The following is a 12,450-nucleotide window of genomic DNA, read 5'->3' as shown; positions in this document are numbered from 1 at the left end:
TTAACTACAATCCTATAATTATCTAATCATAACAAAAATTCCGTTAAACTCTAATATTTATAAATAAAATACATATAATATTTTGATCAAATTTATATAATTCAAGAATGTGATTGATTAATTGTAATATAATAATTATAAGTGATATGCTCCCATTAAAAAAAAGTAAACTTAAAATAAAATCTTTTCTACTCCATCAAACTTCAAAATAAAAGACAAATTATTTACCCAAAAATAATTTGATTTTATTAGAACATGTCATGAAGTCATTTAGAATGATTAAGATATTCGCATTGTAAACAAAATGCTTGGACTTTGGAATAAAATGGAGAAAGAAAAAGAATAAACCAAAAATAAAATAAAACCAAAAATGGAGGATGTCCGATACGTTTCATATTTGAGTTAATGTGGCAGCTGATGTAGAGATGATGGAACATCCAAACATGAAACATCCTATAGCCGACCTCTGATACTTTATCAAAATTGGAACTACATCAGATGCAACAGGCAAGACAACAAAATCTCTGGCAAATCCTTTCATATAAATATCAGCCTGATCAGAAAATTCATACCTAAGGGGCATCAAAACAAAAGCCCTTGTCTTTAATCACTGTAATTGCTTGACCTTAAATAATTTTTTAAATTCTCAAGAGAAACAAGAACCTAGCATTTTCCAGCTAGAAGGCAATGGAAAGTGTATGAGTTTGTACAGAACCACCGGTAAAAATCCTTCACACCCTTTTCGGCTTCTTTGAACCACTTTCTTTCTTATCCTCTGCAGCCTTTTTCCTGTCCTTCCTCTCCCTCTTCTTCAAAGCAGTCATGCGGGCCTTAAGAATGGTGGCATAAGAAGCTTGAAAGCGCTGGTGATCCTTCGCTCCAACCTTCTCAACAGAAAGGCATTAATTTAAGGTCAGTCTGGCTAAACAAGGATAGATTGACTTCCACAAGAACAAATAGACTACTTTTGCTCCATACCAGTCAACAAATTGCTCTTTCCAAGTAAAAACCTCCATGTTAATGCTAATAAGGTTTCACTTTCGTTTTGTGTTTTTGTATTCTTTATTTTTTAAAATTTTCACATATACAAATCTTTCTATACATCACAAAATAACATTTCATGCCAAATTTTACGTTTCTAGGCAAAAAAGAAAAGAAAACTATACAATTAAGGGTCCATCTATTATAATGTTCTGTCATTCTTTGATAGGATGATGAACACTTCTAAGCCACAGATTTCTAATATTTCAAGTTGGTTACTTCCTCAGCGGTTTCAGCCTAAGGCAGCTAAGGAATTGGAATGCAACTTAGTTGCCTCCAGAAGGCTCACATTTTTATTTGACTAATCACATTCTGTTAACTTCAAGTTTTGGGCATATAAAATTACATTAAGTAATTATAATTATCAACAATTTTCAAAGCAAGATTAACAGTGCTAATGTCAAAAGAAAATTTATAAAACTATTGTAAGGCTATTTCTATTTATATTTATTTAAATAAGTGGTATAGACGTGGGTGTTCTCACTGATCAAAAAAATAGAAAAGAAAGTCAATTGATAAATTTATCACTGCAGCAAAGACAATAACTTTTTACTAGTTGCATATTATTTTATAAATAGAAGATCAATTTTGAAGATATCCTATCTTAACTATTATTTAAAAATAAGTAAAAAAAAAATTAAAATAGCTATAATTCATCTTACGGGCCCAAATTTAGGTTTTCGTGCTTGGCCCGCGGAAGGAATATTTGCTTTGCTTTCAGTTACATACCTGGCTTAGGTCCTAACCGGCTAGGGGAGTTGGCTGGTTGAAGCTAATTGTTTTTGTGGCTTAGACGTACCCATCATCCCATCAATAAATGGGAAACCACCATGAAAGCATTTTCCAACAATTAATGAAGCTATTAAGCGGAAGAAATTAGGCATGAAGTTAGGCCCCTGCTGATGGATGGGATAAAAGCACATCTTTGCATTTAGCTAATGTAAGCCAAAAATCTTTCATCATACTGCATTGATGCATGAGATGAAAAACCCTCTGAAACTCTAAAATCTCATGCCCAACATCCTTTCAACACAGGAAATGAGTATCAGTTATTAAGATAAAAAGCTTTGGAGCCTACCTCATTTTGTCCTACTTAGGGGCATATAAAAAATGGTCAGTTTTTCCAATTTAGACTTCTGGTAAGATCACATTTCTTATAAATTGCAAATAAATTCAACTCGAACCTTTTTTGTTACAAGCTAGCAGGTAAAAAACTACTTTTGAGTTAGCCTATACAGCTTTTCCCTCTAACGTTCAAGTTCCTCTCTTCCTTAAATGATTAAATAATATGGTTTCCGGCATTAATCATATCCAAGCAATCAAGGTTGCTATATAATTCATCATACCAGAATTACACAGCTCCAACCAGAGTTTCCAATGGACATCTGCTACTCTTCCATGGAAATCACATTAGGTTTATGCCACACATAACAACAAGTGACTTATATTTAAGAGCACTTCTACAGGCTCAACCAATGTATCCATCCCACCTGGCAAATGTTTTATTAAGAAAATTTGATCCATAGCAAAAACTATTGTCCGAATTATACGAACAAATAAGAAATAGCTAATCATATAAGGAAAATAGGGAATACCGAAGTGGAAATTGTCTTTTTGCCATCAGTTGCACGAACAAGGCATCGATATTCAATGGGTTGTCCAGCAGTCTTCATTTTGTTCTTTTGCACCTTAGACTTCAAGGATGCTATCAAACACGAAAATTAAAAGCATTAATGAAAATCCTATATACAACACCTCCCAACGAAAAATAAAAAGGGAACGAAAGAAGTTGGCGAAACAGCGAAATGCTTACATCGTTTAAGAGTAACCCAAACAGAGCCTGTCTCAGTGTTGCGCTCAAACATGCTTGTAAGTTCATTAAGAAACGGGTCTGGTTGTAGAAGAACCTTAAAGCAAAACGAAAATCACATATGAAAATCGGCACAAAAAAAAAATCATATTAATAAGATCAAATGCCCAAGAGAAAGCAACGAACATCAACAACAAATCAAATTACAATAAATGAAAACCCCAAACATAATATATATATATATATATATATAAAGAAAAAACCAATCAAAATTCCAAAGTAAAGCACAGGAGTTTTTTTCTTCAGTTTTTCGTAATTCCTTATTATTTGAATTGAATTTGGGAAAAAAAGAGAAAGAATAAATAAAAAAAAAGAATTAAAAAAAGGGGGATCAAGAGTTACCATTTGATTGAGATCCAGAAGCCAAAAACAAAAGAAAACCTAAAATGGCAGCGGTGGGTTGGTAAAGGGAACAGGCTTACAACACCGAGAGGAGAATTGACGACAGTCCACAGTTCCCTTTTCAATCTAAAACTCAATATGTGCCCCTTACTTTTGGTTATATTTCCCTTTTTTTTTTTTTTTTCTCAGATGTATTTCTGGGCCTAGTTTCAAAGTTAAATTGGGCTAAGAACCGAAACACTTATTTGGGCTGATTTATCGGGCTTGGCCCAAGTTTTTTTCTTTTTTTGCGTGAGTTGTATATTTATTTTTCTTTTTTTTATTTGTCTTCTAAGATTTTTTTTTTAATATTATATGTGTTTATTTATTATCATGATTTTGAGCATGTATGAAATAGTGTTCTGGCTATTATCTCCTAAAAGGATTAATGGTAGTCTTGCTACTTGACAGACAGGGGACGAAGGATTGAGAGAACCTCAAAATCCTTTTTGCCCTTTTTCTTCTTTCGGCCTCTATAATCAATATTTTTGGATTTGGGTGTCTACTGATTTTTGTTGATCTGTTCTTGAAATCATCTTGCTTTTTGACCTTTTAAACCCAGCCCTGTGATTTTTTTATATTGAATGTACAACCAGCATTTTCCCACCAATTTTCTTTTCCTAATTCATTTATATGAAAGTATCAGAATAATAAACCTGATAAACTCAGCATTCTTAGGTTTAGATATAAAGAAGATAGGTCTGACTTCAAAATTCATCCAAAAGTACACACATTAGGAACATAATTTGTCAAAGTGGTGTAGATATTGCTCAATTTGTTTCTTGAAGCTTAATGACTGCATCAAACCTAAACTTTTCATCCGGTTCAAACATCTCTTCAAGATCTTCAAAACTTTGCTCAACTCTCAAATCTTTACCAACTGCCAGGCTTTCCTGCAACAAATTAGTGAACATAAAATTCAGGCAAAAAACTACAGTCCAAGAGGCAGCCATTTGAAGAGGATCTCATGATTCATTGTGAACATGCAAAACTTAATGTTAAATGTTTAAAAAGAAAAGAAAACCTGTGACGAGCTACTCTCCTTTGATGATGAATTAGATAGTGGCAAATAAGCTTTATAATTCCGGTATCCCATTTTAGTGACATAGATAGATACCTCATAGTCTGGATGTTTGCAGCTGCATTCACTAAGGTGACCACTACGAGAACGATGAAGTCTTTGCTGAAAACTTGTTAATTCATTTTATTCTCATTATTTGATATTCTGAGATGTGGCATGGTCAATTTGGATTGCTCAATGACATGAAAAGTGCAGCTGTAATTTGCAGAGCCTCAAATCTTCATTTAGCTAAAACAAAATTGGTTTTCATGGAAAAGACTGAAATTTATCAAATTCAACAATCTGATTGAAAATCCAATTTATGTCCATAATTCTCCAATTGTACCTTGAACATTAAGGTCTGTTTCCTAATTCTCTAATGTCTTGATTTAAGTTAACATCAAAACACAAATTCAAATACATTCATAAGAGCTTAATGACTTTTCTATGTGTCTTACATTTGAGAGCAATAACTGAGTAAATCTAATCTAATAGTGCTTACCTTTTCAACATATTCAGCTACAGTAGAGTTAATTACTTTTGTGATTACTTGCTTGTAAACTTTTGAAGCTCCAAGGACTTCTAACAAAATGTCTCTTGGTATCTGCCAGACATATTTAAAAAAAATGTAATTGCTATGGCCCCAAAATTGACAGTGAAAGAAATTATGCACAAGCAGAGAGAAAGAGAGACTTTATGTCTTTATTTAGTTGCAGAGTTACACAAATATCATCCATGTACACGCTATGAAGAGTGTAAATGTTTCAAGAAATGCTAGCATTTTAAAATGCATCATCACATGATTAATAGTGATTAAATGAAGTAATTGAAGGCAGTAGCTGAGTGAAAAAAAAAAAAAATTGAAGGCAGTAAAATGTTACATTTTAGAACTTACATTTGGTGTTTTTCCTGCCAGGCCCGAAGTTTATTGCGAGACAAATCAACCAAAAGAGTGGTCATAGAAAAAGTCAGCAATTTATTAAAAAGATGAAAAAGATGAAAAAGAATAAGAAAACTACTACTACAACATGCAATGTCAAGCAAATAAGGCAACTCTAATTGCAATGAAAGTCCTTGATTCTAAGTTCCAGATCAATAAGTATATATTTATTTGCATTTCCTTGAGATTTGATTTTCAATGGTGAAATCTCACATTCGCAAACCATTTTCAATCTCATAAGAATAATACCTTATACTGATTTGAGGCTTTTGACTGGTGGATCACTAACTTATAGATGCAATGTTCTAACTGCAGCAAAACAAGTAAAAAGTATGAAAGACAACTACAACCCAATGGAAGAACAGTGTTTTAGAAAGAACATTAAGTGACAAGATCAACAATATCATTGGATTAATGATAGCTGACTATTGTCTACACTAATGGGAGAACAATGATCATGTCAGCACAGAAGAGCATAAGGAACAAAGACACATCAGACAAGCTGCTACTAGAAATTGCCATATATATAGGTTAAAAGGTGCTCTTCCATGCTAACCAGATGCAATCTAATGAATTTTCGACAAAAGACACTCGAGTAACATGAAGACACATTTAGAAAACATAGAAATAAAACAGTACCTCCTTTTACTCTTCGAAATCCTGGGATTGGCTGCGCTGCAGCAACCATTTTGTCGAATACATCATCAAAAATTGCTCTAGTTTTGGCTCCTGATATCTCCACACTTATCTGGTTCAAGAAAGTTAGGCAATAGTTTTGGTTAATATTCATGGCCATACCAACTGCCTTTTGATGTCAGCATAAAAGGTTCTCTAATATCCAACAAAGCAGAAGGCATTTCTTTGCTTGATTTATGTTTTACTTCCAACTTGAAACTTCATTTTCTATTACATATTACCCCAACATATAAAATATTTCGTACCTTTAGCTCTCTGTTCTCATTGATACTGGCAGTAGTAACAGTGAAGTCTTCAAACTGAGAAGAAACTCCAACATCTTCCAAATCTAACCAAGTTGAATAAATATAAAAAAAAATCTAAATTAGCGTGAGGAAATACATAAAAAAAAAGGTACTACAGCTAGAAAGAGAATTTATCAGCTTCTGCACCTGATGATACAGCATGAACAGTGAGAAGATGTACATGTCTTTCCCTGAAAAGAAAAGGAATATCAAATTTCAGAAAAGGATAATGCCAAGTTCGAGAAGATACTCATTCAATTTGGAGTTTAATACAAGAATTCAAACAGAAAAGTAATGAACTCAACCATAACATAAACGATGTTGAAAACAACACCGTGTGAACATCATCCAGGAATTTAATTAAACAACTAAGTGCTTATTGAATTGAAACCTAAAAGGGATTGCGAGTGAGTGAGTCCATGTTGTCTTTCACCTTATACCTTTTTTGAACATAGGAAAATTTAAGAAATTTTTAAAACAGAAAAGGGCAACAAACAGCTTTCTCCTTTCAAAAGAGTAGATGTCAAATATACAACTATGGATTAAAACTTTTTATGGCTATATCCATTAATTGCTAATAACAAAAAAAAATTATGAACTCTCCAATATAGGTAATGAAAGTTCAAATGCTGCAAAGCAAGCTTTATACAGATATGTGATAAATTGCAGCATTGAGCATACCATTAACACTAGAGTCACAAAATCCACATATGATGTTTGCTTTGGACATGACTAATCAAATTATAAACAGTCAAAATAAGCTATTTTCCCAAAACAATGTGAAAAGCTAGATATTCTTTTTGCTCAGAGAATGTCCAGATATTGATAATCTTAGGTGCTACGTTTTACAAAGTCTCTTAAGAATTTTAAATACGGTACATAAATACATATTTTTCCCTAACCCAAGTTATCAATTTGGAAGCAGGCTTTTGACTATCGTCACAACTAATATGAGGTGAAGGAAGACATTTTTCTGCAGGAAATAGATTTTGGATAACAAGCTTAATTTTTAAATTAGGTTAAACTAAAGCAGTCAAATGCGCGTACCTTCCTTGATATTTTAGAGCCCTGTATCTTTTTTGAGAAGGAAAACATGCTCTGTTGCAAGAAAGATTAGGAATAAAGACATCCTCTACTTGTTTATAGCTAATAATCTGCACAAACCAAAGAAAAAAGGTGATTTCATAAGTTGTTATGTGGTCATGCTAAGGTCTACTAATGTAAAGAATGCAAAAGTATTTAGGCCAACCCATCAGATCAATATTTTGTATAAAAGAGATTTACACGAGAGTCGAATTCCACTACTGCATTAATGGCAATTGATGCAAATGCCAGTCTGAATAATTCTGGGAGACTTTGCCTTTGACCCAAAATTCTCTGGCTTCTTCACAGAAGGCAAATGACACAGAACCAACGGCTGAAAACAGAGCTAAAGTTCTAAAAAGGTCTCTCCTTAAAACTAGAGACCCACAAAGAAGTGACTAACAATAGCAGCAATACGAGTTAGCTCCCTTTCTTTAACTAACTGAAAGGTTAACCAAAAATCAAAAGATTTCTTAGCTGTTGCGTGCCAATTGTATGTAAAAATGCTTAACCAAAAAGTTATTTTGCCAGTTGTATTATCAAAAGGAAAATTACCCTCTAACCAGCTTAAAAGCAGACAAAACAAAGTACTGCCTAGAGAGGAACTAAAAGAAATAAAGTCCGCTAACTCCATCAACTAATTAAAATTCGACCCAGATGACTCTACAGCTATTTGAACAAGAAGAAAGAAGAGCATTATTTTTCCATAAGAAAATTAGTTCAAAAAAGAAATTAACATTGGATAATTTGAAGTAATGGATTAAACTTGGCAATGAAATGCGTAAAATCATGAGAAGAATATAGAGAAAAGAAAGTTTACTTAACCTTGGGGTTTAAACTCAACGAAAGGGTCTTTACGGCTATTTCCATCATCCTGTTCTTCTGTTTTGCTTTACCAGTAGTATGAGGATTGTTGCTTTGCTTTAAAACAAGAATGGTGCATTTGTCTACTATTTATTGACTGCTCATAGTCTAAACGGTGCGCTTTTCCTTCCCGCCAGCGCCAGGTTTCCTTTTCTTTAAACGACAGCGTTTCGTACAAAGCCTGATCCATTCTCTCTTCTGTTCCATGTCCTTGTCCTCTTGAAAGTAATTTCCATTTTTTTTTATTAAAAAAAGAAACCATTTCCGGTGAACAGAAGAAAGAAAAAAAGAATGGCGTCGACGACCTTGACGACAATTTCTTCAAATTTCCAGCAACTCCATAGTCCTAGAGTAAGAGAGGAAAAAGAAACGTAATCTGACTCTAATTAATGAAATTTTATTTAACTTCTTAATCAACTTTTGACTGTTTTATTTAATGGAAGCAGGTCTCTTTTAGTAGCTGCTGGTGCTTTAACCGAAGCTTGAAGTTTCAGTACAACCGGAAAATTCTGAGTCATAGGTTAGTCCCATTTTTTTCTTTTTTTTTTAATTTTTGGTAATCTTATTTAGAATTTTTTTTTTGGCTTTTATATTGTTTATTTATTGAATTTAATCTTGGAATTAGAGTTGTTACCTATGTGAGGGAGCCGATATCTGCATTTGCTTCAGGTGGCTTTCAACTCTTTTTTTTTTTTTTCCAATTTTTCAAATTCTATAAATGTTAATTTGTTATTTGAATAAATTGGTAATGTTGGTGATAATGTTATTAGGTTTGGAGGCATCGATTTCCGATGCAGATGACAATGTGATATCCTTGAAGGATGCTAGGATTGTTGTCGAGTCTAGAGACAAAAATAAGATACAGGTGACGCCCTAGACATTAAATTTTTGTTATCAAAATGATATTTTTCTATGTCAATGTGACTATATGTAAGCTTCATGTATTTGTTTTGTGGCTAACGCTGGTGCAAAACTGCCTGAATGGCTCCATTTAAAATAGGAAAATTCAAACACTTTGTCTGTGAAGTCGCAACTATTTAGAATTGTTGAACATAGTTATCCTTATTAGTTAGTGAGTTCTGATTCAGCTTTTCCTGACCATGTTCTTCTTGACTAGTCCCCTCCCAAGTGACTTGTTGGCTACAGTTTTGCAGTATGGTTGAAAAGTGTGTATATGAGTTCATTTGAATTTTGGAATGCAAATCTTTATAATTAAGCACATCTGTGCTCATTGGAAATCGAAGCACTATCATCTGCATGCTCATGCTATTTGTAGTAAAATGTTCTTCAGAATGTGGTAATATTAATTGCTGGAACATGCTTAGAAAATTTTTAAAATCCATTTTTTTTAAATGATTGACAGCAATGATCTGAATTTGTTGATTTTGCTGGTTCACCTGCAAATATCTAGTGTTTTTGAGGCGGCTCTCATGATGTTTTACTTCCAGCTTAGAGTGGATGTGAGTGGGATTGAGACATAAAAGGTATTTGATAAGGTTTTGACAGATTTGGCACGACAAGCGCCACCAATTCCTGGATTTCGTAGACAAAAGGGAGGTAATTCATTGATGCAATCATAGATTAAATTCTTATTCATTGTGATTCAGTTGAAGTTCTGATTGAATTAGCCTAGAATAATTAAGATATGGTAATATTGTTTATTTGTAAGTTCTTGATGGACTTTGAACTTGTGGCTACGTACTGTGAGCTAGAGTTTAATGATAACTTTTAGTAATTCCTGATATTACAAATTGGTGATTTACTTTATTTATGGGAGTGCCTTAATTTTTTTCCGTTTGAGCCTTTGTGATAAAATAGTACCAGTGCCTTTGTGACTTTGACAAATCTGCTTCTATATTTTTGTTAAATTATGTACCATTTAACGCTTTAAGGATAACAGTAAAGGGCTTAATATTTTGATAGGATCATCAAGTTAATTGTCATGGCTAGATTTTGAATTATATGTTGCTGCTAATGCTTGTTTATTTGCAGGATATTAATTTCCTATTATGATGGTACCTACCATTTCCCATTTGTTCATAAATTTGCTGAGTTATGTGATTTCAAAAGCCAACCTTTAATTCTGACTTCATTGTACTTTCTATTTGGGACTAATGCAGGGAAAACAACAAAGGTGAGTGACTTCTAATTTTAAATTTTTCCAGATTTGTCATTTGACCTTGCTTTTGCTCATCATGTTCAGTCAGAAAGTTAGTTTTGTATCTCCAATGTTTGTTTCCTTCAATCTTCAATTTGTACTTGGCATGGCATTTTGCTTGATAGAAAATGGAATTAGTTCTGTCAAACCTTCTAATAATTTAGTTCATATAATTGAGGATGTTGGGATATTTTGTAGCCATTGAATGTGTAGTTTGTAGACTTTTTTCTTTCTTTCTTCTTTCATATTTTTTTTCTAAATGGAGTTTGGAGAAGGAATTTAAATTTGAGATCCCTGTTGCAGAAAAGGGATGTCATTACCATTGAGGGACTTACAATGCCAATTTTAGATAAACTAATGATATAATTTATCTAATTTTTTTATATTGGAAATTCTAATGAGATTTCAATTTTACTCTTTATTTTAGCTGTTAGAATTTTAAACAAGTCCCTTTTTTTTCTTTTAGAAAGAGAAGAATGGGGAGTGAGAATGTAATGGCATTTAGTTTTCTAAATGTGCCCTCGTTATCTGAAGAAAGAAAGAGACATTTAAGGAAAGTAAGGGGGATACATGGCATTTTAAAATGTTAAAGAAAGACCAAGTTGGTGAAAGACTAAACTTAGATTCTAATGTATAAGTAGTGGAAAAGTTGAGAAAAGCAATTTCAGAAGCACACATGAAAAAATTTGAATATAAACTCTATCCTAATTCATAAATCAAAGAAATGATTGATATATTGTTCTTTTTCATGATTCCTTTGTATCTTCTAGATTTATTTATTCTTTAGATCATTTTGGGTATCCCTCGGAAGGTGTCAAAACTAGAATGGGATTAAGAGAAACTTGTGAGTATCTAGCATTCATATCACAAGTGGAACCAAAGAATTTTGAGGAAGCTAAAAAGGAAAAGAGTTGGATGATTACAATGTGTAAAGGGGGTTCTTGTGATAGGGAGAGGAAGTGTTGCAAACAAGTAAGAGGACGTGTCAGAGGAGGCAGAGAGGAAGATTGAAGCAGTTCCTGATGTAATAAGTGTTGTGACAGGTGGAAGACAATAAGAAAAGACTTAAAGAGACTTAGAGAGTACAAGATAATTAGAAAGAGAATTTAGAGAGAGAAGCTCTCAAGTTGAGAATGTGTTCGGAGAGGCCAAAAAAAAAGAGTCCCCCCAAATGAATTGTGAGGCTCTATATATAGTGGTAAAAGTAGCGGTTACTCAAAAATAGGCTTTAATACGCTTAATGAATAACATTATTATGAAAAACATTAATTTAAGTAACCGTTATTGTAATTGAATGTAATAAGACTTGTTATTAAGTAAAAGGTAATAGAAAATAAGTGTACAAGAATAGGTACAAGAAAAGAAGTTGTACGAGAATAGGTACAAGAGAGTAAGCTGTACATGAATAAGTATACGAGAACAAGGTAAGAGGGTGAAACACTTGTACTTCAGAAAAGGGTTAAGAGAAAGACCTCTTAACTACCTCCATATCTGAGCCACCAAGCCAAACTCTCTGAAACATCCCAAGATGAAAGTAACCCATGAACCCTGTCACTTATTCTGAGTTACTTTCACTGTCATCCAAGTGAAGCGGTTATTCTATTCAAAGTGATTGTTCTACTTGTATTAGTTATTCCATATGGAGTAATACTTTACTTTTTCTAATTGTTCTGCTTTAAGTAATACTTGAAGTAGCGCTTCACTTGTTCTGAGTGAAGTAGCGCTTCACTTGTTCTAGTTATTCTGCGTGAAGTAACACTTCACTTATTCTGGTTGTTCTCTGTATAATATTATGTTGTAACATAATTCTTTAGAGTAACAGTATTAACCAAAATCTAGTATCTACATTTTGCCCCCTGCATAAGAATTCATTGTTAAAAAAAAATAATTCTTATGTATTAATTTAAAGTATAATTTTTTTTTTTTTGTACTATAACATATTGTATCGTATTACTTTGAACAGTAATGCCTTGGGCAGTACTACTTTAGACAGTAACACCTTAGCCAGTAATGCTTTAGGTAGTAACACGTTATTGCCTTGTGTAAAGTGTAATATCGATTTTTTTTTTTTTT

At 32.9% G+C, this 12,450-nt stretch overlaps 3 protein-coding genes across 6 annotated transcripts; 1 reads left to right on the top strand and 2 right to left on the bottom strand.

Annotated features, from left to right (window-relative positions):
- LOC18602378 (signal recognition particle 14 kDa protein) lies at positions 372–3,396 on the bottom strand. Its single transcript, XM_007033725.2, has 4 exons — positions 3,254–3,396; positions 2,855–2,948; positions 2,637–2,746; positions 372–884 (listed from the first exon to the last, which is right to left on the bottom strand). Exons 1-4 carry the CDS (start codon positions 3,254–3,256, stop codon positions 732–734), a joined length of 360 nt encoding a protein of 119 aa, XP_007033787.2. The 5' UTR covers positions 3,257–3,396; the 3' UTR covers positions 372–731.
- Positions 3,938–8,274, bottom strand: LOC18602377 (trigger factor). Its single transcript, XM_007033723.2, has 8 exons — positions 8,181–8,274; positions 7,320–7,426; positions 6,420–6,463; positions 6,234–6,316; positions 5,932–6,040; positions 5,248–5,261; positions 4,855–4,956; positions 3,938–4,185 (listed from the first exon to the last, which is right to left on the bottom strand). Exons 1-8 carry the CDS (start codon positions 8,226–8,228, stop codon positions 4,063–4,065), a joined length of 630 nt encoding a protein of 209 aa, XP_007033785.2. The 5' UTR covers positions 8,229–8,274; the 3' UTR covers positions 3,938–4,062.
- On the top strand, positions 8,442–10,666 carry LOC18602376. 4 transcript variants are annotated; one of them, XR_001927374.1, is made up of 5 exons: positions 8,448–8,570; positions 8,666–8,739; positions 8,845–8,888; positions 8,998–9,084; positions 9,583–10,666. XR_001927374.1 is itself a non-coding variant. In XM_018118916.1 (5 exons), the coding sequence occupies exons 1-5, from the start codon at positions 8,511–8,513 to the stop codon at positions 9,698–9,700; spliced, it is 306 nt and encodes a 101-aa protein (XP_017974405.1). In that variant the 5' UTR covers positions 8,448–8,510; the 3' UTR covers positions 9,701–10,666. The 4 variants fall into 4 exon arrangements, 3 of the variants coding, with proteins under 3 accessions (XP_017974407.1, XP_017974405.1, XP_017974406.1); XM_018118916.1 differs by having other exon boundaries at positions 8,990–9,084; positions 9,668–10,666; XM_018118917.1 differs by having other exon boundaries at positions 8,990–9,084.

This window comes from Theobroma cacao, chromosome 4 (genome assembly GCF_000208745.1).
Source record: "Theobroma cacao cultivar B97-61/B2 chromosome 4, Criollo_cocoa_genome_V2, whole genome shotgun sequence".
Lineage (NCBI taxonomy): Eukaryota > Viridiplantae > Streptophyta > Magnoliopsida > Malvales > Malvaceae > Theobroma > Theobroma cacao.
Note: the sequence above shows the minus strand (reverse complement) of the source record. Positions and strands in the feature narration are given on the sequence as shown.